The sequence below is a fragment of the Hetaerina americana genome, unplaced genomic scaffold (assembly GCF_022747635.1).
Source record: "Hetaerina americana unplaced genomic scaffold, ioHetAmer1.1.p SCAF_29, whole genome shotgun sequence".
In the NCBI taxonomy this organism is placed as follows: domain Eukaryota; kingdom Metazoa; phylum Arthropoda; class Insecta; order Odonata; family Calopterygidae; genus Hetaerina; species Hetaerina americana.
The window spans coordinates 1072580-1099515 of record NW_027286863.1 but is presented as its reverse complement, the minus strand read 5'-3'; the positions used below and the strand labels follow the sequence as shown (position 1 = coordinate 1099515).

Sequence of the window (26936 nt, the reverse complement as noted above, 5' to 3'; positions counted from 1 at the left end):
GGCCACGGCTGCGGGAACGGGGATGCGAGTGTGGGCCGCGCTCGTTGGCGAGCGCTGCCACTTGTTGAGAGAGGCTTTCTATCTTCTCCATCATTGCACTAATAACTGGGTCGGGGGCCACTGCGGCAGCGTACGGCGAATGAGTCACCTCCGCTACCTTGTCTGCCAGGGCGGCGAGATCTGTCAAGCTCGTAGACGCCTGGGTGACTAAAATGGCGTGGACGGGACGCGGCAGGCGGCTCAGCCAAATTGTCCGTAAAAAGTCGTCCGGAACAGCTCCGCCAGCCAAAGAGCGAAGATGTCGCAGAAACTGCGACGGTCTGTGGTCACCCATATCCTCATTCCCGAGGAGTTGCTTGATCCTTTGCTCCTCGGACGGCGAAACCCGCCGAACCAATTCCTCTCGCAACCGCTTGTACTTGTCCGTTAAGGGAGGGTTGACGATTATGTCCTCGACCTCTTGTGCGTAACGGGTATCGAGATTCGCCACAACCACCCAAAACTTGTCAGTGTCCTCGGTTATGCCCGCAAGGCGAAAATTCCCCTCGAGTTGGGCGAACCAGAGCTGTGGCTTCTCTGGACAAAATGGCGGCACCCGCATGGCCACGTGGTTGACGGCGTGTGTATCTTCCGCCATATTCCCGTGAGGATGCGTGATTAGCTAGCACTTCAAAATTTAGATAAACGGCGAGCACTGAAAATTTCCGTTTCCACACAATAAATATAAAAAACTTTTCGCGCGCAACACTTGAGTCACCTTAGCGATCACGTCGGGGTCACCAATTTGTGGGAGTGCTGGAAATTATATTAGCGCAGGCGGTGCTAGGAAATACTAATAAAGCACATATAAAGCGTTTGAATGAACAGCAGATTTATTCTGAGTGCTGTGGATAACAGACCAAGGTCAACACGGAAAGATATATTGCCATGGGCGCAACGTGCACAAGAGGGATGAACGCTCGGTGGGAGTTCAGGCGTGACTGGTCCCGCGTGGGTCAAAATGCTTCCTCCCGGGAGCAGTCCTAGGGTGACACCTCGCGGCACACCCCTGAATCGCACAAACAAATGAACTGCTACATCAACAAATGAACTGCCACAATGACCTTACTATGATCCTAGTAAATTTGTTATCCTGCATAATTGTCAGTAATAGTTGTATGAATAGTTATTCCTATGATCTACCATTTATTAGATTCCAGGGTAATGAGAGTATGATTATTCTGTACATATTTACAGATATTACCTAATTGAAAACATTTTATATTAATGTTAATGTCAATAATTTTTTCATTGCTTTGTTTTTCAGATTCATTTACCTCCCATGGTCGCATTATCACCTCAATTGCACTTGAACATACATTTTTTCCATCTGCCAATGCCCTGAATGTCGAGGGAGGTTTCAATGGCAACAACCCCAATAATAATAATAATAACAACAATGGAGCACAACTTTTCAGCCAGGGGCAAAATTTCAATCAAGGACAAAATTACAATGGAGGATATTTTGGTAATAATAATCCTTTTGGCATTGGAAATTCAGAAAACTCGTACAATTCTCCCATTTTTCCAATAGCTGATGGTGAGTCACATTCTTGTTATTGCTCGTGTAAATTTTAATTTTGTCTTGTAGATAATTAGATTCTCTTACTATACCTACGTATTTGTTTTAACACATGTTGGTTGATTTTTAATTGAATAATCAAAAGTATTATTGTTTGAGGATGGAATAATCACTAGTCCCTCTTTTCCAGGATTTCCTTCTGCTCCCTCTGCAAACTCTGATGTTAGACCAACATTTATTCAGAGGCAGGACCCTGTGCAGAGACCACAAGTTCTCCAGGGACCTCAAATTGTTCAGAACCCGCAAATCAGTCTAGGACAACAAAATGCTCCGAGACCCCAAAATTTACAGCCACCGCATATAGTTCAAACACCGCTAACAGAATCAGTTACTAAGAAAAATACTCCGAGTGCTTATGAACAAGAGTTCCTCTTCGGACAAAGCAGTAAGTACTCATTGACATACTTAGTTTGAATATACAGTAAAATAGAGACAGATGTAGAGTTTGATTGTGTAGTTTAGACATAGATCCAGAGTTTGGATGCAAATGTGTTCTTAAATTGAAAGCAGTCTCATTTCTTGTTATCCTTACCTCTCTAATGCGTCCCATACATTTCTGAATCAATTCTAAATCAAGTTAACTAATACTGGTTACAACCATTAACTACTCCACTTGGAAATGTGGTTGATTAACCGTAACAATTTGTCAAACTGAAATCACAGTGAAATACCACCTCTGACTCATTATTACCTTATGTGCTGCTTTGTATAGTATATCTGATGTGTTTTGTTTGACAAGTTTTATTGTATAAATACTTAATTACCATTTGAAATTATTATTATATGTGCCTAACTGCCAGTAAGGACCTCACTAAAGTTAAGACCTTTCCAATGTAGAATAATGTCAGCCAGTTGTACTGGAAGAAAAATGTTGGTTTCTTGCAAGATGATCTATTTTTGTCATTAATTTGAGCTGTCCAACTTTGTATTTACTTTGTCAGCTTTCAATTTGTAATAAAAATAACATAAGGTATCAAAACATCTAGTTTGGTTTGTTGTCTCAGGCGTAACTTTGTGGAATTTGCATAACATATTGAAATTTAATGAAATAATTGACTTTGTAATTCCACACACTTTATTTAAAAAACACACGACCCAGGTTTCGACGTTGAACGTCATCATCAGGTGGTCCTCATAGAAGCACGCTGGCTATATATACCTTCTGATCATAGGAGGGGGGGGGTTGGTCAGAGAGGGAGGTCGGAGGGGTAAAAAGGTTACAATGTAGCTGGGAAGAAAAGAGAATTACATTTTTGATTTAGAAGAGTGGTAGGTCTAGGAGTGGGGAGTGGGAGGGATACAAAATTTCGTTGGCAAGATCATCTTTCCAACGGACACATTTCAAAATTTCTAACTGCTCCAAAGCATCGAGCCTTTGACCTTTTTCTTCAAAATGAATAATTTGACAATTTTGAAAAAGTTTTGTTCTCCTCAGCCTACCCTCTCATTAATAATGTATTTTGTTGGTTAAGATATGTAGACGATGTCTTCTGTGTGTGGACAGGTTCTGATAGGCAACTAGATCAGTTCCTAGCACATCTAAATTCTATCAATTCTAATGTACAATTCACGTGTGAAAAAGAGGAAAAAGGTTCCCTGAATTTCCTCGACCTATCCATTTCTAAAGACAAAGACGGGTTACAGTATTCCATTTTTAGGAAAGAAATGTATACAGACCAATTAATTGATTCCTCTTCAAGGCATTGCTTCACCCAAAAGCTTTCGGCATTTCATGCAATGATCCACCGTTTGACCGCTATCCCTATGTCAAAATTCAATGTAAATAAGGAACTTAATGTAATTAAAACGTTAGCAGTAAACAATGGGTATTCAGAAGATCTAATAAATAAACTTTACCGGAATAAACTTACAAAAATAGCCTTAAGCCACATTTACAACCCCGAACATGTAAAAGATCCCACTGCCAAATGGCGGAGAATACTATATCTTGGGACTATTTCTCAAAAAGTAATTAAAAGTTTACCTAAAGAAAAAATTAAATGTGCCTTTTACAGTCGTTCATGCCTTAAGAACCTGATCTCTCACACTAAAGGCAAAGTCCCCGAAAACGAGAGGAGTGGAGTGTATGAGTTAAAGTGCTCGGATTGTAGCACAAAGTATATTGGACAAACAGGACGGAAATTTAAAGAAAGGATTAAAGAACACCAAACATGTGTAAAAAATAAGAACATAACATCCCTCTTTGCAAAACACCTCATCGAAAGTGATCACAAAAGTGACTTTGTGACAAAAATTATTCATTTTGAAGAAAAAGGTCAAAGGCTCGATGCTTTGGAGCAGTTAGAAATTTTGAAATGTGTCCGTTGGAAAGATGATCTTGCCAACGAAATTTTGTATCCCTCCCACTCCCCACTCCTAGACCTACCACTCTTCTAAATCAAAAATGTAATTCTCTTTTCTTCCCAGCTACATTGTAACCTTTTTACCCCTCCGACCTCCCTCTCTGACCAACCCCCCCCTCCTATGATCAGAAGGTATATATAGCCAGCGTGCTTCTATGAGGACCACCTGATGATGACGTTCAACGTCGAAACCTGGGTCGTGTGTTTTTTAAATAAAGTGTGTGGAATTACAAAGTCAATTATTTCATTACATTTCAATATCTAGTTTGGTACCTACATGTATATTTGGGCCTCTCTTTTATGGTTACATGGACATATATTAAACCTTTATTGGAAAAAACTATTTAAAGGACCCAACAATATGCCATAGATAGTTAATGACGAATGCCAATTCTTATTATAAATGCCCAAATTAAATTTTTTTCGTCTTGTTTATTCTAAATTGAAAAATCCTAACTTCCAAATATTTTATTTTTTCTTAATCAGGAGGGTGTGGAAAACCACTGCTCAGCAATCAATTGGTGGCCAAGGGTAAAAAAGTGAAGAGGGGGGCATGGCCATGGCTTGTTGCTTTATTTAGAAAGTTTCTCGATGTGTCCGGAGTTAAATTTACATGTGGTGGAACTCTTATCAATGAAGAGTATGTTATAACGGGTAAGTAATAGTTGTTTCTACCATTTGGTCTTTAAACTTCACACTTGCTTAAATTTGATTTTTTTTCACAAAACAAAAATCACTGTGAATGAGGTTATCTTACAAAAAAATAGTGGGACCTTTGTATTTTAATTGTTATTCTGGTTTAATGCAATGCTTGAACCATTTTTTCATAACTTTTTGCACGAATGAAATGTTCTTTGAGCTGACGTGATATTTTGTGAAAGAAGCAACCTTTTTGCAAACGGTTATCTTTGATTATGCTGCTAAGTATTATTACACCAACAAATTTTAATATTTATCTTCTATTGAACATAGAAAACAGGTACCAAATCATTTAACTGTATTATTAAAATGAGTCGGGATCGGTACCTGAACGAGCATACAATGGAACCTTGTACAATGAGAATAATTTGATCTGGGATCTTCCTCAAAATGCATAACACTCCTTTAGTGAACATTGTTTTATTGTAATATAAATTAATGTAAAATGCGATAATGCATTCCATGATGCAAAAATAAATTATGTACAAAGTTTTTTCAAATAAAATTATACATACAATATTTAGGATTGCGGATCATTTAAATCTTTTTTCTATTACAGAATGAAGCATTTGGGAATGTAAGCTCAATTTGTTTAGACGAAAAAGAAACAAGAAAAGTAGTTTATTATTTATGATACATACCTAATTCCTGTTTACTGGAAAGCTGTCTAGAGACATTTGTTTTTGGCAATGCTACAAAATGTTGTAAAAATGTGACTCGGTATTATTATTAAATAAATTTTTGGTGCTCATAGCCACTGTCTTACTATGATACAATAACTTCCCATGACTTCCACATCATATCTTGCCTTCTTTTGGGACTTGACACTCCTTGAAGTGTTGTAGAGTTTCTGAATCATAAACAAGCAGGGGTTTAATTTTCAATTGCCACATACTTAGACACAACATAAGTAGCATGAAATATCCTGTCATTAGCTTGTGGTTATGTGATGCATTTGTTGTTATGCACCTCTGCTGTTATGCATTGAAATATAAATTCACTTTGGCATCTTCTTCCAGAAAAGACACATCTCATGACACACACTTAAATACCTCTGAGGTTGTTGATGATTGTGGCATCTTCTTAATGAGGTTGGCCAAAATCAATTTCGCCTCCTCAAAAATGAATGCGAATTACTCACTATGGAGTTCACTGTGTCTGTCAGATTCTTAAATTGATTCTTGGTTTGGTAATCTATGACATACCGAATTTCTTTCTTGAATTCTGAAATAAGTCATGCTTATTAATTGGCACATATTATGGAATGGCAATTTTTAGGCACTTTACTTCTGTGATTATGGTGGTTTTCCACTATTTTTAGTTATGGTATACCTGTAATAATTTATATATATTTATTTCAGCTGCTCACTGTGTGGCTGAGGAGAAAAGGATATTGGAGCCAGACCGCCTGCTTCTTTATCTTGGAAAGTTCAACTTAGAATCGTGGACAGAGGCTGATGTTCAGGCTATGGACGTGAGAGCTATTCATGTCCATCCTGACTACAAAACTCAAGGGAGTGATGCAGATATAGCATTGTTACAGCTTAGCTCCAAAGCTGTGTACAACCAGTATGTCCAACCAGCATGTTTATGGCCATTTAAGAAACAAGATGAGGATGTTAGAGACTACACAGACCTAAATCCTTTGGTTGGAAGGCATGGAACGGTAAATATGAACTTTTTGGTGACTTGCATGGTAAAAATTAAAGTGACATAATTGGTCTTAAATAATATTATCGACCAAACTACTATAATCTATGCAGAGGATATTTTAGGGTTCTAGAGCTCACCCATTACTAAACCCACTTGCAGGTGAAAATTGCACATGAGGGTAGCGACCTAGTTCCTTTGAGTGTTGCCTATGGTTTTCAAGAAATTATGGTACCAAAAAATCACACAGTTCATGTGAGGCTTAGGGTGCCCGGAGGTAGCCCTGGGAATTGAACGTGGGCCCTCCATATACAGGTAGTAGGTCAGCAATCTACCCACTAGTCTACCACATCCTATCAATCCTTTCTTTTATTCTAGAGTTTATAGAATATTGTAGAGGGTCATTTCTTGACAGTGTTGGGCCAAGAATTGTCATGCAGAAGAATCAGACTCTTTGTGAGCATCTCTTGATATTTGTTTTGGATTGCTTAGTGATTTTTCAATGCTGTAAAATAATCTTAGAACATTGCCATCCCTGGACTCATGCAGTCTGACAGCAAGTTTCCTTTCTAGTCTCAAAACACTCCTGCTGCCATTTTTCAGTTAGACAAGTGTTTGCTTGAAGTTTTTGGGCTTGTTAGGTGAACATATCTCCTGCGTATAATGTTCCTTGCTGTCTAAATTCATAATATTGAACCATACCTAATCCCCAGTGAAAACTCCATTGAGACATTTGTCCCTTTCTTTGAAGCATTTCCTAAACCTCTGTGAATAGTGATCATTTGTGTAGGAAGTGGTTCTTTCGGGTTTTCTTCCGCGTGTATCCATTTTTCGGACGATATTTCGCCAACGTTCCAGTTGGCTTCCTCAGGTCCACTGAAGTGCCGATGCAGGTTTTGGTCCAATATATATATACCCTCCGTTTGGCGCCTATTTTGTGGAGGTGTGCTCTGATTCGTTGAAATCCTTGAGGACACGTTTCCACGCGCTGGCGAGGGGGTAGCCGTCCTCGCGGTTGAAATTTCTGGGCGTTTTTGCAATTTCAATTGCCTCTCTGATGATCCTTGGGTAGTAGCGGCCTTCTTTATTCAATAAAGTGGCGTTGTCAAACTCAATATTATGTGTCGGACCACTCCAATGATGTTCAGCCACCGCTGACTGCTGGAACTGTCTATTTTTTACGGCCCTTCTGTGTTCTTGGACTCGGCATTTCAGCGCTCTTGATGTTTGGCCGATGTAGGAGTTGCCGCAGCTGCATTTGATTTGGTAGATTCCTCCAGCGATGTCTTTTGGGAGGCGGTCTTTCGCGTTGACGAGGATATTGGCCACTTTGGTTACGCATTTGAACCTGGCTGAGACGTTGTGTTTCCGGAGGGCCCTCGCAATTTTTTCCGTTGTTCCGGCGACGTACGGCAGGATAGCGTGTGCCGTCGCCTTTTCCTTAGGGCTAGTCTCGTCGGTCCTCTCCAGGGCCATCCGCTTCTTTCCTTCCACCCTGTGCATTATCTTCAGAATGTTGTCACGCCGGAAGCCATTCATCTGGAACGTTTTCAGCAGATGTTGTTTTTCTTTTCCAATGGAGGCAGCGTCAGAGAGGGAGCATGCTCGGTGGAGTAAGGTTTTAATTACTCCGGCTTTTTGTTGAGGGTGGTGATGGGAGTCTGCATGGAGATATTGGTCCGTATGGGTCTTTTTCCGAAAAACGGAGTGTCCCAAAGACCCATTTTCTTTTTTCTCGACCAGGACATCCAGAAAGGGCAGCCGGTTGTCCGTTTCCATCTCCATGGTGAATTTAATAGCACCATTTTGTGCGTTGAGGTGTTGCAGGAACTTCTGGAGTTCTTCTTTTCCGTGGGGCCATATTACAAATGTGTCGTCCACGTATCTCACAAAGAGTTTGGGTTTTTTGTGGAAGGATTGCAAGGCTTTTCGTTCAAAAGCTTCCATGAAAAGATTGGCGATCACCGGTGAGAGTGGGGACCCCATTGCAGCGCCATTTGTTTGCCTGTAGAATTTTCCGTTCCACGTGAAGTAAGCGTTTCTCAGGCAAAACTCCACCTTCTTTGGGATGTCTTTCGGGAGGCCGTCACTCGTGAGTGATTTGATAATCTCTACTGCTTCACCGATCGGGATGCTTGTGAAGAGAGAAACTACGTCAAAACTCACTAAAATATCCTCCTTGCTTATTTTGGTCTCTTTTATAATCTCAATGAAGTGAGCGGAGTTCTTCACGTGCGTTGACGACTTACCAGAGAACGGTAAGAGTTGCTGGGCCAAATATTTGGCGAGTTTGTGGCATGGAGAGTCTATGGCACTCACGATGGGTCGTAGAGGGACACCTGGCTTATGGATCTTAGGTAGGCCATATAATCTAGGTGGTTTGGGAGCCGATTCGACGATCCACCGTCTCTCTTCTGGAGGGATCGAAGACTGTGTAATTATTTGCTTAATCTCTTTTTGGATCCTGGAGGTGGGATCCCGTTTTTCTTCCGAGTAAGTCTCATCGTTCAGGAGACTGTTGATTTTTCTATTGTAGTCATCCTTCTTCATCAACACCGTTGCGTTCCCTTTATCCGCTGGAGAGATTATAATGTCATCATTCGTCCGGAGATCTCTCAAGGCTTTCCTCTCCTCTCGGGTGACGTTGGGTTTAGGAGTTTTAGCATTGAGCAGTATACGGCTTACTTCTCCTCGAAGTTCCTCGGCCTCTTCCTTAGGTAGCTTCCGGACGGCGTATTCGACTTCAGTCACTAGTTCTTCTTTTGGTAGGCGGGCGGGAGCAACGGCGAAGTTCAGTCCCTTGGAAAGTACGCTGATGGCGGCATCACTCAGATGAATGTCAGTTAGGTTCACGACTGTACGGTCCTTTTCAGGGCCATGAGACTCCAGTCCAGGGTGTTGAAGGCCATGGAGGCGTTCATACTTTTTCACTTGTTTATCTCTAGTTGAGACGAAGGCTGTTGTAGCGGAATTCCACGTAATTCTATCCAATGTGTCCCAATCCGTTATGTTCAAGACTGCACTAAGTCTTAAGTGCAACTCGTACAGCTCTTCCGTGCGTGTTTGGATGGTCCATCTCGTGTGCTGCACCCTTTCCCTTAGGAGGGCTGTGCTGGCTCTCCGGAGAATCCTTAGGGCTTTCTTCGACTGGATATGGTGTTTCACCTCGACAAAAGACGGGATGGTATCGGAGTCTCTGCAACGCTCAAGAAAGGCCAGAGAAGAAAGCAGCTTGTCCTTCCTCTTACGAAGTTTCTCGAACCTTCTGCTCTGCCTGGCAATTTCTTCCCCGTAGAAATGTTTAAAGTTTCCATGTAGGCTTCCGCGGAGATTATTGATGTAGGAAGTGGTTCTTTCGGGTTTTCTTCCGCGTGTATCCATTTTTCGGACGATATTTCGCCAACGTTCCAGTTGGCTTCCTCAGGTCCACTGAAGTGCCGATGCAGGTTTTGGTCCAATATATATATACCCTCCGTTTGGCGCCTATTTTGTGGAGGTGTGCTCTGATTCGTTGAAATCCTTGAGGACACGTTTCCACGCGCTGGCGAGGGGGTAGCCGTCCTCGCGGTTGAAATTTCTGGGCGTTTTTGCAATTTCAATTGCCTCTCTGATGATCCTTGGGTAGTAGCGGCCTTCTTTATTCAATAAAGTGGCGTTGTCAAACTCAATATTATGTGTCGGACCACTCCAATGATGTTCAGCCACCGCTGACTGCTGGAACTGTCTATTTTTTACGGCCCTTCTGTGTTCTTGGACTCGGCATTTCAGCGCTCTTGATGTTTGGCCGATGTAGGAGTTGCCGCAGCTGCATTTGATTTGGTAGATTCCTCCAGCGATGTCTTTTGGGAGGCGGTCTTTCGCGTTGACGAGGATATTGGCCACTTTGGTTACGCATTTGAACCTGGCTGAGACGTTGTGTTTCCGGAGGGCCCTCGCAATTTTTTCCGTTGTTCCGGCGACGTACGGCAGGATAGCGTGTGCCGTCGCCTTTTCCTTAGGGCTAGTCTCGTCGGTCCTCTCCAGGGCCATCCGCTTCTTTCCTTCCACCCTGTGCATTATCTTCAGAATGTTGTCACGCCGGAAGCCATTCATCTGGAACGTTTTCAGCAGATGTTGTTTTTCTTTTCCAATGGAGGCAGCGTCAGAGAGGGAGCATGCTCGGTGGAGTAAGGTTTGTATTAGTTCTCGCTATTCACGGAATGTGTTGTGGCAGTGACTATTCCCTGCTGTACTCATGAATGTGTATCAAGCATTTGGGAAAATTCAATTTGTAATAAGTTGTTGAAATAATCATTTTAAATTTGAAATAAGTAATTTTAAACCCGCATCTGCATTTTGTGTGAAAACTCAGAAAAAATCTTATAAAGAATATCAGTACTATGCCTACTTCCAGTAAACTATGGAACTCTTTGCCTAATAATGTGAAATTATCCAGGAACACATCCTAATTCAACAGGAAAATGTTTGAATATCTGTCTACCACACTACCAAAATGACCTTATTACTGTTCTAACAGGCTAAATATTTAACTATTGTTCTTTGTATTTGTATGTATGTATTGTACTATATGTTTCGTTCAACTGATGTTAAATTATGTCTTGTTTCACTAGTTTAGAACCAGTTTCACTCCATAGGTTTCAAAACCTAATGTCACCTGTATTCTGCTCCAAGGACTTTGCTCCCAGAGCAATAAAAATTGTTTATATATATATATATATATATATATATATATATATACTTAAACAATTATCGGATGTATATGTACCAATGCGTATTTGATTTATGAAATAAGTATTTTAATGAAATGTCATTATTTTTGCTTTTTGAAGGTAATGGGCTGGGGAAGAGATGAGAGTGGAAACATGGTAACCCAAGAACCAAGGTTTGTGACAGTTCCAGTTGTTTCTCAGAGGGAATGCTTTGATTCGCACACTGGTCTCAGGCATTTCACTTCCAACCGGACAATGTGTGCAGGGTCACGAGATGGTATGTTTGTGCAAACTGTACTTATAATTCTGAGTAAGCCAAGCGCAGGAATAAATATAAATCATAAAGGCACCTACAGATTGTCATCAGTTTTAAAGGCTTGTTATTTTATTAATAAGCAAATGCAGTGGAACCTTTCATAATGAGCTCCTTTTTTAGAAAATAATTTGCATAATGAGAAAAAATCGCTGTGATCAAACATTTTACTAAACATGTGTTTAGATATATTATTTGTGATTTTTTATGCTAAGTTAAATCACATTTTCTGACTAGTGCTAAAAATATACCTAGGGAAAAAGCTGCTAGAAGATAACCACGTGAGAATAAATATAACAGTAGGAATGAAAACTAAAATCATTGAAAATACAGGAAAAGGTGTGAGCATGGTTGATCAAGTATGATCATACAAATGGTCTAACATCATTAATTTACCCTATCCTTAAGGATAAGTACAAAATTAAGGAGGAAGATACTTGAAGGAGGGGACAAGAATATCTAGCCAAGGTTACACATTCTCAACAATGTTGAAAGGATCATCAATAGCCAAAGAAGTATTTTAGGGAAACTGTGATTATTTTAAGTATGAGAGAAGAACAATGGCATGGAGTGGCTTGGTGAAGAAGCAATTTCCAAATCGAATGCAACTGAGCACTCCATCAATGCCTTAAAAAGAGGCTCAGAGAGTCTTAGGGTTACCTTCTGCAACAGGTTTTTAATTTTGATGAAACTGGTCTCTTCTGGAAGAAGATGCCAAAGTAAACCTATATTTGTTCACGTAACAGCAGAGGAGAATGAAAGGCTCTCTCATGCTGCTATTTTGTGCCGATGCTAGCAGCACTTTGAAAATGAAACTGGTTTGTTTACCATTTAGAAATTTCATGAGCCTTCAAGCAGTGTAAAGTGCGAAACAGTCGGCTAAATATGATGTGGAGGTCAAGGGAAATAGTTGCATCATACCATGTTTACGAAGAATCACCCTAATAAGGCAGTAGATATGTGCACTAGAAATTTATTAAATGATAACGCTGAGTCACATTCTGAAGCATCAGCGAAAACAAATGTCTCTAGGCAGCTTTCTAGTAAAAAGGAATTAGGAAAGTATCATAAATAATAAACTATTTTTCTTGATTCTTTTTGTTTGTACAAATCGAGTTTACATTCCTGATTAGTTTATTCCACGATAAAGGAAAAGAAATGATGATCCACGGTCTTAAATAATTTATGTATACTTTTTTTTTTAATAAACCTTGTGCATATTTTATTTTTTTCACCATGGAACACATTATTGTATTTTACATTAATATGTATGGGAATAATTTTTTCACCAAAAATTTGCTTTACAAGAAAGATCCTGGTGGTAATTACAAATAATCATCATGTCAGTAGTTTATATTGAAAAATATTGTTTTGCTTTTTGCAAGAAAGATTCCAGAACAGATTATGCTCTTTTGCACATTTTTCAAGGTTTCACTGTATTGTATGAGGATTTTTTACCTTTTAAGTAAATGACTAGAAATAAATGTGTACGGTGCCCAAGTACCCTATGGATTAGTTATGCTTCTGAAGATAAACAGGTTTTCTTTATGGTAGGTATGAACAAGTTTACTGACTAGGAGGCACTTGAGTCTGATCAGTATATTTTCCACCCCTCCATGTCGGAAAACAGATTTTTAAAATTTTAAATGGAGTTACAGTGATAATGGTGGCACGATGTTTCTTTCATATTATCTTCTGTCTTCTAGTGCTTTCATCATTCCAGGCAGTGAAGTAAACCTCAGAAATTTCTCAAAACAACATGTGCTGTCCATCACCATCCTTGTTCCTCATACATCATCCAAGTCAATCACCTCTTTCCACATCCCACAATCACCACACCCTTTATCACTTCTTTCATTCTGAAGGAAGCCAGTGCCATGTTTTAGAGGACCATACATTCTCCTTCATTGCCCAGTTTCAAAATCAGTTTAGCTTCTACACTTCTATGGTATTGATTATATCAGTGCTGATGCCCATTTGTTTCTCTATCTTTTAATATTCACCCTATCCTGCAACTCACTCTTTTAGTGCATGTACATCGCTTTAAGTGTTCCTTTCTTCATTTCACAAATTTCCCATGTCTGCTCTATAGATAGCATAGTAATACATGAGACATCATTTTATACAATTTTCTCTTTGCATTGCTTGTTGCATTCCTGTTCCAAGTTATCGTGTGTAACTGCTACTATAAATAAATAAAAAGGAATTTTCAAATGAAATTATTAAGTCATAGTTGCCAATGAATACCCTTCCAAATTTTGATTTGGAACAGAAAGATATTTGTTGATAATGTGAATGGAATTCAAAATGCCAGGATCTGAATAGTGGATTTCTGAATGATGAATTCTCATTTAGGAATGAACTTTATTTATGCATATTATTTGGATTATGTTTTTTTATTATTTTTTTTAGTCATAATTAATTCCTTGTCTCACATTATTGTATGGAATATGAAGTTACATGTAAGGAAAATTTAATATAGAAAACTCAGAAAAGCTCAGTTGGTAACCATGTGAAGTGGAAGAAACTTAGTTTCCAAGCTATTTCTATCCTCTGCTGCATGTTTGTCCTGTACTTTCACCAGCTGGTGTGATTTATGGAATGCTGAAACTAATTTCTCATTTATTCTTCTCCTTTTAGGCTCTGGTCCATGCAATGGAGATAGCGGTGGAGGTCTCTTGTTCCTCGTGACAGATAATAATGACTCAAGATGGTTTTTGCGGGGAATAGTTAGTCTATCGCTTACTGATGTGGGCAGATTGTGTGATCTAAGAAATTATATTGTGTACAGTGATGTGGCAAAATTTGGAAATTGGTTGTCAACGTACATTCATGTTGATTCGAGAAGAGAATTGACAAGCACAAGACTTGGTAAAGGGTGGAATAACATTGAAGAAATGAATCCCAATTGGGACCCAATTCAATTCCGATCTCTATAGATGGGAATAGAAGAGTGCCTCTGAGAAACTTGGCAAGTTCGTGTTTTTAATAATGCTAAAAGTGATAGTTGGAGTGATGAGCAAGTAGTAGTAGAGCTTCCGATCGAGTGACAAGATATGCTGATTCTCCAGTGTGTTGTTGATGTGGTGCTAATTCAAGATTGTTTAAGACATTATCAAAGGAAAACATTTTGATGGGAATTAAAACCATGAATTCCTATGTGACTATGATTCAACAAAGGGAGGATCAAATTCATGCTAATACTCAAAGTAGGCATCAGTTCAAATACACTGTTCTCTGTAATACCAGAAAACAATTTGTGCACATAAGAATTTTTTTGGTCATATCAATATACTATTCGTTACCTGCCACAAGTACAACCCGTGAAAGTGTGGATGTAAATTTGTAATGGATATGTTTTTATCTATTCATTGTACATAAAAATGTCAACAAATTTGTAAATATTTAATAAGTTATGACTTTTAAACTTGTACCTATTTCTATTTAGGAATTACTTTGATTAAAGTATAAATATTTGTATTGATATTAATTTCTGGAATTTTTTAATTAAATTGTTATAACAAATTATTAGGAACTACAGTTATTATTGTTATGCAAAAATTAGATATGAGTATCAATCAGCTGACCTATCAGGTGTTCTGAGACTATGATCAATGAATGTATAGTATTCATTCCAATAATATACAACCAACACATTTTTTATTTAATGAAGAGTCAATTGAAGGAACCTCTCCTTACAAAATTGCTCTGTCTATGTATTTAAATCTTGGAAGAGTGCCTAACAGAAAACAGTTGTTGGTTAATCAAATATTTTAAAGAAAAGCTATTCCTTATAGAGCTGATTAATTATTTTTCATTTATCATGAGTTTTCATCAAATTCAATATTGACAAAGATAAACTTAATTTTAGGGAACTGGACAAAATCCTGTGATTTGTGGTGCATATTGAAAATGTAGGCACTAAAGAGCTTGAAATACCTTAAGACCTTTCTTCAGTAGACTATAGAATTCTTGTAAAATTCTGTTATATCTATTGAAAATACTTTGCAATTTGGGGTTTATGGACACATTTCCCTACATACTAAACATACAATATTAAAAGAATGAAGAGCTTCATAAAAGCTCACAATACTAATTCACAGTTCAGATTGATGTTAATGTAAACTAATTTATTTTCCGTTTCACACATTTTCCAAAAAGTTACATGGAACTAGGTGTTTCACTACCAATGATTAACTCTGGTTTTGACTTGAGTTTCGGAATGCATTTATTTTTACATCATTCCTGGCTTCCAGCTTGTCACATCCCTTTCAATTTTGATGTAAGCTTCAAAGTAGAACACATAGGTGTCCACTTGTTCTGGATATCTCCCCTTCAAATCAAACCTCCAATCATTCCCAGGAACATCCTCGGGCATGTTATTTTCATCTGGTCGATAATTCTCAATGAAATATGTGCCCTGAAAAATTGAAATATCCACTTCCTTTATTCCTTCTCTTCATTTAACACTGAGAAAATGAAAAGCATGCACGTTTAGACAAAATTATGGAAATCTATTCAAATTGCAGTGGTTAATCGTTTTTCTCACCTTCTTGATGGGGCATTTCATTTTGAAATTGGAAGTAATAGTGTCATCTGGAGAGAAAACCAAATTGCCATATTTTTCAAGCAATACACAGAGGTTTTCCTCTTTGACTTGGATTCCACTCAACATGTATTGAGTTCCAACCTTCTCATAACCTTCAATTGAAACCTATTAAAATAAATATTTCAACCCATTACATTTCCCTCTCAAAATAAATGGCCAACAAATTTGTCTTAATTTTACAGGTTATTTATCCCAATATCCTTATCTTCCACTCATTTGTTTGACTGAAGTTGTGACAACTTGGAATGAAATTAGTATGGATATCAACAATGTGAACAGCAAGAAAATGGTTTAAAAATAGATGGGCACTAAATAAATATATGTGATTGATATTTTCAATTTGAAGGGTTATTAAGAGAAAAGGGGTTCAGGATCAATTAATCATATTGATCATCCTTTTTTATGACTTTAGTTTTTAATTGAACTCAACAGGCATATCTGGTCAACACAGATTAATAAAAAATTAATTAAATTGAATTGAATTAAAGTATTATCCTTTCATTTATGCAAATATCAACAATATTTTTTGCTGAACGCTAGATGAGCAAAGCGAAATAGTGAGCCAAGGCTATTTTAAGTTATTTCTATGCAAATAAAGTGTGAATTTGGTTATCTTACCAGGAGTTCAGGTCGTGGGCCTTTTAGGAAGTCAAAAGTTCCATTAAGCGCACTTGTGCTGCGGTTGTATTTGACCATTTTGACATTGGTGAAGTTCACAGCAGTGTCGTCATAACTGATAGTCACAAATTTATCCAACTGAATTTTATAATTTCTCTGGAAGATGCATTATATCATTATGAGTAGATGAATGAGAGATGGTGCATAAATCGAAAATCCATAGAATAGGTAGTAATGATGCTTACAAATGTAATGAATGGAATATTTCAAGTGCCTTTGCAACAAGAATAAAATTCAAAGGATTAATATTTATCGATATTCCCCATTGAATATGAATACTTTTTTGTTGTTTTTTTCCTATTTCTCTGTCATAGGTTCTGCTTGTAAGTAACTACTTTAGGTTTTAGGGGCAAACTACTCTAGGGCTGCAGTAAAATAGATTAGAGGATGGGATATTAATACAAAATCTCTCTGTGATTTATATACAATGCTGTGGTGTGAATTTTTTAAGTTCCGCATTCTGGTTTTAATATTGGTCTTTGTTAAAGCACTTCAGAGTCATGAGAAAAATGAGCAAGTTAATTAAATTATATTTTATCAATTTAATCATATACATCAATATTATTTATATTACAATTGGACTGTAAGAGTGCCATATGCCATGAAATCTCATTAAATCAATTAGTCTTAATATCTTTGTGACGCTGCATAATGATGCAATAGAGTAACTTCCATATCACATATTTTGTACTCAATGACGTACATTTGCAGTACAATATCCACACATCAATGCGTTTGCAACGGGTATTCATTCATTGCATTCAATATACAATTTAATTCGATATTAAAATTCAATAATTCTACAGCACTAATCAAGAGTAAATTCACGAGAAACTGTTGCCTCTTTTTGAGTAATTTTCATGGAGAAGGTAATTAAACCTTAGCACTGTATACCAAAGCCTCCAGGAAAACTTCAGACCAATCTGAAGTTACTAATTGAAAACTTGAAAAGTGTGCTCAAATAATGGGAAAGAAAGTAGGGGCGTGGAAACCAAAGTAAATAACACGAAATACAGAATAGGTAGCTCAACATCTTATGGGATTGGAGGAATAAGTAAAACGTTGTCCCCTGGAATATTTCTGGATTAATGAGTAATGTATCACAACTTAAGTAAATTCGAATGTTTGAAACAAGTTTCATATTCCTAAAATGCTAATGAACATATATGTTAAAATTTAAGAAAGGATTTCAACTTTTTTCACAGTCATATAAACTATTAGTGAGTGGTTGTATAAACAATATGAGGGTGGTAAATGAGAATGAAATATATATGACCTTAGCTTGTAATAACTTTCAATACGGGTAGCGAAGTTACAAGTATTTGCAAGTTCTGAAACATATTTTCCCTGACATGTTCAAGTCTGATAATTTTATGAGGAATGTACCTTGAAGCTGACTTACATCTGCTGCTGTTATGATAAAGCATGCATAGCACGCTACGATGTATATTAGGAGTGGGTGAGTTTTCAGCCATGAGTCCTGGCTTTCCCGGAAAGAAATTTTAACCATCATAGCTGCACTTGTAATGACGTTTAATGGCCTTCAGAAGTTCAGTCAGTGCGTTGTCATCCTCTGGTGAACTGAAATGAAGCACAATTAAATGATAGCAATTTCATTCCCTAATAAAAGGCACCTATAGCTATGCATGAACGACAGTAACTTCACAAAATTGAGGAGTAGAATTTATCACTCTTAATTCACTGAAAGGTGTGGATAATATAACTGTATTTAACATTTAAAATGCAGAGGAAACTTCTTGGTGGAAGAAAGCGCTTTATAGGGATAATAAATTTTGGTTCACCGCATACTCGCGTACTTTTTTATGAAATATTTGAGAATGGGATTTTTCAATTTTACAATATTCAACGTAACTAATTTCGTACAATACGAGAAATGTTAATAATGATATTTTTGTTTACCTTACTCATCGTCAAACAACAAATAATGGTCAATCAGCGTGAAAGTGTGACCCGAATGCCCAGCAAAGGTTGCACCTTCTTGGTTCGTTGGACTGCGAAGCACCAGATATAGATAATTGAAAACGAATAATCCACTCAGCGCGGCGTGGTCTTTTGTCCTCACAAGCACTTCTTTTGTGTGCATCGAAATTAATTTTCCTAAATTGGGAACGATAAAGGGATTATAGTGATGGAAAAGGTGGTTCCGAAATCACTGTCGGGTTTACTTAAGAAATTGAATGCTAATTTAAGTTTTATCACAGAAGTAGAGGTTAAGGAAGTGAAATAGGGTCGGGCCACATGTACCCCGTGACTCGTAGTGCGTACGGCGTCAAAAACTCTTGTTTCGTGAGAATTGTGAATGCAATCAGTCCTCTTCAGCTTGTCATAACACTGTTCTTAAAAAAGTTACTCACTGCATTCCTGTCTAAAGCTCCCCGGACGTACAAACTGCCGAGATTGCTAAGGAGCTCTAAGGAAATCAGACGTATCAGTCGCTGTAATTCTGTAGGAAGTAGAGAAGTCTAAAGTTTTTACGGACATCTCCACAATAACCCTTCAAATGGTTCTCACGCTCCATTTTTAGAGTTTTCCGAGAGCATAGGAGACCACCTTCAGAGAACCTTCAGATAATTTCAAGATAATTAACATGAGAAAGATAATTATTAATTTTTGAAATTACCAACTGGACCGAAACAATATTCATTCGCATACAGGTGAAATAATCCATTTAAAAACGTATTGTCCGGAAAGAATCTTCACAGTTCCCAAAGGAATTCTGTAGACATTTTTAAAAAGTAGGTCAAAGTTTAGACAAATTTCTGTAGAATTCCTTAGGATATTATTTCTTCTAAGTTTGCATTGACTTTCTGTTGGTTGATTGGGCACGGTGAACTCAAATAGGAGAAAAGGGTGCTGTCGGCGAAGTTGATTGAAATCCAAAGAGACGAAAGGGAGGATCAGAGACTGGTCTAAAAGAGCAGATAAGAGGTATTCGGGAGGCTGGCTCTTTTCCCTAGAGCGATTCACTCAGTTGCAAATGTAGCGGTGGCGAGGAGTTAAACACTTACGTGGGGGGAGAGCTGTATCCTCGGCCAACGGTCCAGGTCTCACGGCGAGGGCAGCCGGACACCGCTGTTATAAAAGGGCCTGGGCGGAAGTTGGGAGTGCTGGATTGCGCGGGTGATGATGTCGCGGCATTCTCTTAATTGGCGCCCCCATCAGAGAGCATAGATGAGAGGGGAGGGTCACGGCTGCTGGGTCTCACAGGCACGGTGACATTCCCAGCGTCGGTGGTAATCCGCAGAAATAATGAAGGGTTACGCCATTGAGGATGCGTCGGATTTTTTTTATTCTAGGAATTTTCAGTATGCGTGTGGGAAGAACACGGCGAATGTGACGTTGCGGCCTGATGATGATCCATCGGAAACAAAGCGGACGAATACTCGCCCTCGTGGCCATTGCCATCCATTTCTGCCCGCGATAATATTTTGAGAAGAATGAGACCTAGACAATGAAAGGAGAGGTCATTTCAACGAGGGGTTTTTTTCTCACACGCCATTTTTTGTTGAGGTTGAAGTAACAGCAATTAAAATCGCGTCATATAAGTCACAATGCGCCGGAGTTCAACCAAAACGTTACAATACAAATTACGTTCAGAAATGGTGTTTAGAAGCACAACCAACTATACCAGGGCTCGTTAATTTAATTGCATCCACCATAACACCATAATCGATTATTAATTTTCTTTTAGTTACATTCTTCGAATTATAAATATATTCTTTCATCATCTCTTATTATTACGTGTGTTGGATAATTGCAATAATACTTATCTCTTTTTAGTACTCGTATTATTACTTTAGGAATCAGTAATCAATAGTCCTTGCACTCTGTTACGATATGTCTAGGACACAAGAAGTGTTAGAGCCCGAAGTCGGAGTTAGAGCCTTCAAGTTGGCTTCCTTCGTCCCCTCCCTTCGAATTTAGGCTACCTTCACCCTTCAGGCCTTTGAAGGTGAAATCCGTCCAAAATTTCCTACTCCGACGAGAACCTGGAAGACTCTCTGCCCTTCATCCGCAACTGTTCACCTGAATGTGCGGAACCTCGGACGTATTTAAAAGGTAGGTCAAATCGGATCGAATTTAATGCTGACAGCAACTCGGCTCAGGTTTACGAATTGGAAAGTGATTGACATTTTTGCCCAATACTGTAGCCAAAGAACATCTACAACCGAGGAATGTCCGCGTCATCTTTGATATACCTACAGACGATCATGCGCGTTCAGCTTTAAGGCGGGTAAAAATCTATTTTACTACATTATTTCTTGGCATAGTGTATAATCTTAAATTGAAAAAAATAATAAGAAGTAATACTAAGAAATGGAAATCCATGTTAATAGTTAAGAGGAATGAATATTTATTATATAATTGGAAAGATCAGGAAATTTTTATCGGTCATCCTATTTTACCTACTACCTTGATCAAAAAGTTCCCGGAATAACCACCGTGTGGCGCTCCCATCGTTCCGATTTGAGTTCTGTTTTTTTTGTTAAATTGGTACATCTGTTGTTGATATTCCCTTTAAATCTTAGTGTCATAACTTGACATTTGCAAAAGTTACGTAGCCAAGAGTACATCTATCTCTGTGTGTGTTGGCGATTTTTTACAATTTCAGAAATGGATTTAAATTTGCAACAACGAACTTGTATTAAATTTTGCGTAAAAAACGGATTTAGTGGCGCACGGACGTTGGAAATGTTGGAAAAGTGTTTCGGCAACGATTCTCTAAAAAAAACGGTCGTTTACCAGTGGCACGAGCGGTTCAGAAGTGGTCGTGAGTCAATCGAAGATGATGAACGCAGTGGCAGACCATCGACATCGAAAGTCGGTGAAAAAATTGATAAAGTAAAAGAAATGTTGGTCAATAACCGCAAATTAACCATCAGAGAAATAGCGGAGGACTTGAACATTGCCTATGGATCCACCCAAGACATTGTGGTTAATGATTTGGGTTTCCGTCGTGTAGCAGCAAAGTTGGTGCCGAAAGACCTCAATTTCATGCAAAAAACAGACCGTGTTGACGTCGCAAAAGACATGATTTGCGAGGCTGAATCCGATCCCACATTCATCAAAAGGATCATTACTGGAGACGAGACGTGGGTTTATGAGTACGACACGCAATCCAGACATCAGGCAAGTGAATGGCGTTCACCAAATGAGCCGAGACCAAAAAAACCACGTCGTTTTCAGTCAAAAAAGAAGGCAATGCTGACGGTTTTCATGGATTACAACGGTGTAGTGCATCATGAATTTTTGCCAGAAGGCCAGACAGTAAACAAAGAGTATTATTTGGGCGTTATGATACGTTTGCGTGAAGCAATTCGCCGAAAGAGACCAGAAATGTGGGCAGAAAACTCGTGGATTTTGCACCAATGATAACGCACCGTCGCACAGTGCTATCATTATTCGTAATTTTTTGACGAAAAATGCAACAAATACCATCCAACAGCCACCGAATTCACCTGATTTGGCTCCCTGTGACTTCTTTCTGTTCAATCGAGTTAAAAAACCATTACGGGGAACGCGTTTTAGCAGCCGAGAGGAAGTAATGGAAAAATCGCAGGAAGCACTGATGGACATACCGAAAACCGACCGTAACTTTTGCAAATGTCAAGTTATGACACTAAGATTTAAAGGGAATATCAACAACAGATGTACCAATTTAACAAAAAAAACAAAACTCAAATCGGAACGATGGGAGCGCCACACGGGGGTTATTCCGGGAACTTTTTGATCAAGTTAGTATGCATGCGTTAGAAAGTTATAGAGAATATCAAAATTTTCATTAATATTTATAATGCATGGGACCTTGCCAGGCAGCAATAACTTTTACTGAGAAACAAATTGTCCTTACGGAAAACGTATTAAATTCTTAAATAGAGAGAATATTTTACTTCTGTGACAATTCGCTGATCATTACCAGTTATTATATTCATTTATTAACCTGCACAGTGATTCAAAAGTTCTTAATTGTGTTGTTTGTATTGTAAATAAACTCATGTGATAATATAATGAAATGTAATATATGACGATACTATCACCAGGTCATGGTGAGGTTCTCCATTTCAGAATTTCATAATTTGCGCTCAGGAAATTGGTCTTGGGTTTTTGATCGTGTGTTGTTCAAATAGTTGCCTCGCCGTCCACCAGGTATTCAGTCAGTTCAATTCCCGCCGTTTCCGTAAACTGTGTGTTGTTAGTTTCGTACAACTGATTGCCAGTAACTAAAGCGAAGGAATTCGCAATGTCTCTGATAAACGATAGAAAGGAAGAAGAAGAGAAACTTGTCCCAATAATCAGCCGAATCAGGAATGAATATTGTGGTAAAGGTAACCTATATTCTATCATTTGAGCGAGAAAGGTCTTAATTAATCTCACGTTGTCCTCTGCCAAATGCCATTATGTGCGACATCATTTGGAATTAATACCAACATGATTTATACCTTTAGCCTTTAACAACCATAAGAAATTATCATTATTGAACCTGAAAATGGAAAGTTTACCGAGGGATATGGTTGAAAGTTTAGAGATGTGTGCAAAGTTTTCCCAGGTATTATTTTACTATTTCCTTCGAAACTACGGTCATAGTTATCTTACAAGCTTTAATAACAATATTTATTGGCCGTATACTTGCATATTTGTCATGTTTACCCATTTGTAATCGATTTCACTCGTGCTTAATTTGAGTTGGCACCCATGAAATGTTAAATATATCGTAGGCCTAATGTTTTTATTTATTAATTTAACTTATTACAGATTCTGGGATTGGAGGATATAAATGAAAACACCTTATTGATAAGAAGCACTGAACTCTTAATGAAGGAGCATCAAATTCATGAAAAGCAATTTGAAATAAAGCTGAAAGGAATAAAAGTAAAGAAAATTTTGAAGGACTTAGAGAATCAGACGCTTGCTATCAAAAGGTATATGATGAGTACTTTTATAACAGATATTTGAGACCTTTCTGTGCTCTTTCTCGTCATGACATGTGTTGGCTAGCATTAAAGGTACATTTTCATAATAATTGCTAAAAGTTACTAGTAACCCTAAAGTGGTAATATTTACATCCATCTCCTTTCAGGGGAGATTTTCAAGAAAATCCTGTTAATCTGAAGTCCTGATATGAAGCTATTTCAGGGAATGGAATCCCATATAGTAATTCCTGGCGTACAACCATGCCACCCTGCCGTTCATAACCATCTCCTCCACTGAACGTCCTGCATTCTTTTTTTTGTGTGATCTTATCCACCCGAGGCTCACGGAATTCATCATATTGAGATTCTCTTTGATCACATTCACCTATGAGTTTCTTGGTGTACCCCTTCTCAAATAATTGGCACCTCTCAAATTCCTCTTTGGTGAATTGCCTCATGTTCATCCTCTTGCCACGATCTGACTGGTGAAGAGCACTTTGTTGTTCATATTTTGTCAATTACTGATGCATCTGTATCCTTTCATTGCCAACTAATTCCTCATCTCTCCTACTTCCAATGTAAGTAATCCCCGAAGTACCATGTACCAATTGGATTCCATGGGCATATATGCTTATTCTTAGGCATAATTTCAAAGCACCCGTCAATCTATGCATAAAAAAATTTTACAATTGCTTCTTCAAACAATAAATATCTGCCTTATCCATTCATCCATCTCAAGCATAGACAGGGTGCGGAAGCATAACTTCCTTTTCTAAAGGGGGTTTGATGTATAAAAAAAGGAGCCATGTTGCCACACCCTGTATATCCATAAGAAATTGTACAGCCTCGGTTGCACTTCACATGATGTCTTCATCAACCACTTGATTCCTCGTCAATGAATGTTCATTCAACCCCTATTTTCCCAACACCTTGTACAATTTTCTTATATTTCCTCCTTTTACATCTCTTCTCCATATTATCAAATGCAAAAAATGTACTTTTTATAACAATTAATCTCCTAACTACATACTGAAGTGCAAAGGCATAGCCATGCATCCGAGGACTGCATTACACATCCATATTATATTATTCTGAGTTCACTTTTATATTCTCTTATTCAAAATTTAATGAACATTTTTCTCTGTGTGTTGAAATACTTAATTGATCGATAGTGATTTTGTCACATCTTAAATTCCCATTAGAGTAAATGTTAAAGTAAATGAAACAGTTCACTTAGGCATATGTGATGTAGGCAAGTGTGGCCAGTGAGTTGCTCGCCCCCTGGCAAGATCCTGGGGTCTGGTCCTGGGGAGTCTTCAGAACATCGTGGCATGGGATTGTTTTTTCCCTCACTTGTCCTATATTTTACTTTTTAAAGTCCTGGACCAATAAATATTATTACTGTTATATTGCCTTGTAGCCCTTTACTAACTAGAAACAAAAATTAAAATCTTTAATGTTAAGGACCTGGACTTGGGAAATTAATTGCAGCATTAAGGATGAACGACATCGGGTGGAATTTGAAAAGTGCATTGCTTTATTTGTTGCTGTATATTTGTTAACTAATGGAAACTCCCCAGCAGCATCTAAATATTTTTAAGGGTCTGTACAATTTGACAAAATAGTGTGCAAATCAAATCGAAAAGTATAAAAACTGTTAGAGACATCAGTTGAATGAATGCTCTTAATTGTAAGGAATGTTTACTATTTTCATATGAATGTAACCCATCATTTCTTCATTTTCAGGATGTGTGGAAAAGCATTAGATGACAACGAGAACTTTGACCGGCAAAATGAGAAGAAAGTGGCATCCATTGCTTTTTTGCAAAATAAATTGAAGTCATACAACGAACAAGTTACAAAATTAGATGTAAAAGATTTGATTGTATTTGTTTCAAATTTACATATCTATTGCCTGCATTATGCATTAACTTGTATATATTTTTTCCAATTCAGATAACCATTGCTGAAATCCAACCGAGTGTTGACTTGAAGGAAATTGTTGAGTGCCATGAGCAAATGAAATCAATGGATGAAGAAATCAAAGGCCTTCAAAATAAATTGGATTGGTACAGAAATCTGCCTCCCAACATGATTCTGGCTGAGGAAAAATTGAAAGGGGAGAAGAGCAAGTTGGAGGAGTGTGAGGAGGAACTGTCCAACTTTGTGGACAATTATGCTCAACTATTTAAGTGATTTGTAGTGTGCGATAAAGCAAAAAAGGCATGCATTGGGCTCTGTTTGAGAAATACATGTGGTGTGCGTGTGATGCATGGCTTTGTCCGTGTTTATTAGGCATCCACGCTGATTGCTGGAATAGACGGGAATGTCTCTTTGATTTTCTTAGGTGTGTGATCCCATGAATTATGAAAGTCATCTGCGAGGGGAATCTTCAAGCTTAGGCTAACAATATTTTTATTTATTAGACACGATTTAAATGAAGTAAAATATTTAGTTTGCATAACAGAATTTATGTAATTTTATTTTGCATGAGTGTCTGGCGAATCCTAGTCATTTTGTAATATATTCTTGTAAACGAGTTTGATAGTCCACGGATTTCCAATCAAATTTTTACATAATGCAGCCCCGTTTGTCATGGAAGAGCATCGAAATTGCTGTTTCAAACTTAAAACAATAGCATTTAACTGGGAATTTCAACAGGTAGCGGTTGATATATATGATTTGTTAACATCTTATTGCTACTATGATCAAATCTCATTCCTATTCATTAAATGAAGTTTATCGCACCAATTTTGCTCTGAGTGCAGTTTGAACGAGTAACGTTTGCTGTGCTCATTTATTTCATTTCCTTGGTGGGTGTGGGAGGGCTCTTGTGCCAAGGGCCGGGTTGAATAATGTGGAACCACATGTGGCCCAAGGAAAGAAACTGAACCCTCTGACCTGACGTGTGAAATTGTCACGCCCTTTGGTCTAATATTTTGTGAGCTCCACCCTCACCTATCAAATCCAACTTTGGGTGGTTCACTTGAGTGTTTATTTCATGTGCGCAAAATCCAATACACATTATAATGGGTGTGCTCGAAATATTTTGGAGAAGAGGAGGATTTATGGAAAGATGCCTTCTGGAGTGATGAGATGACTGTGCACATTGAGGTAGAAACTTGAATTTTGGGAAATAATCATTCCGTAAACCTCGTATGTAAGTATTTAGCCTTATGTTCTTCGTGGAAGGGTTGATATACAAACAGTTCAATTAGATAATTTATTTATTTATTTATTTATTCAGTATGAGTCCGAAAACAGCACATTTTGGCCTTTACATCGAACTATTAACAACGATAACAATAGTCACATTTACAAACACCCAAGCCCGAGGTGGAGAAAAACTCACCCAGGCGGGA

The 26936-nt window shown here is 38.1% G+C and overlaps 3 protein-coding genes across 3 annotated transcripts in view; 2 read left to right on the top strand and 1 right to left on the bottom strand.

The window, feature by feature from the left end:
- LOC139689908 (serine protease gd-like) overlaps positions 1-14706 on the top strand; it is a 52600-nt gene extending 37894 nt beyond the window's left edge. Inside the window, exons 4-9 of the mRNA XM_071587027.1 lie at positions 1307-1579; positions 1752-2006; positions 4471-4638; positions 6045-6349; positions 11163-11319; positions 13996-14706. Of these exons, the coding sequence (XP_071443128.1) occupies positions 1307-1579; positions 1752-2006; positions 4471-4638; positions 6045-6349; positions 11163-11319; positions 13996-14294 (1457 nt within the window). The 3' untranslated portion in view covers positions 14295-14706. The remainder of the gene's footprint in view (positions 1-1306; positions 1580-1751; positions 2007-4470; positions 4639-6044; positions 6350-11162; positions 11320-13995) is intronic.
- A 789-nt stretch (positions 14707-15495) lies between these two features.
- Positions 15496-19728, bottom strand: CheA7a (Chemosensory protein A 7a). The gene is made up of 5 exons (XM_071587056.1): positions 19672-19728; positions 18045-18223; positions 16583-16738; positions 15905-16069; positions 15496-15775 (listed from the first exon to the last, which is right to left on the bottom strand). Exons 2-5 carry the CDS (start codon positions 18153-18155, stop codon positions 15590-15592), a joined length of 618 nt encoding a protein of 205 aa, XP_071443157.1. The 5' UTR covers positions 18156-18223; positions 19672-19728; the 3' UTR covers positions 15496-15589.
- Positions 19729-22847: 3119 nt separating this feature from the next.
- LOC139689919 (uncharacterized) lies at positions 22848-26227 on the top strand. Its single transcript, XM_071587046.1, has 5 exons — positions 22848-22989; positions 23110-23210; positions 23417-23583; positions 25321-25444; positions 25531-26227. Exons 1-5 carry the CDS (start codon positions 22905-22907, stop codon positions 25768-25770), a joined length of 717 nt encoding a protein of 238 aa, XP_071443147.1. The 5' UTR covers positions 22848-22904; the 3' UTR covers positions 25771-26227.
- Positions 26228-26936: the final 709 nt, after the last annotated feature.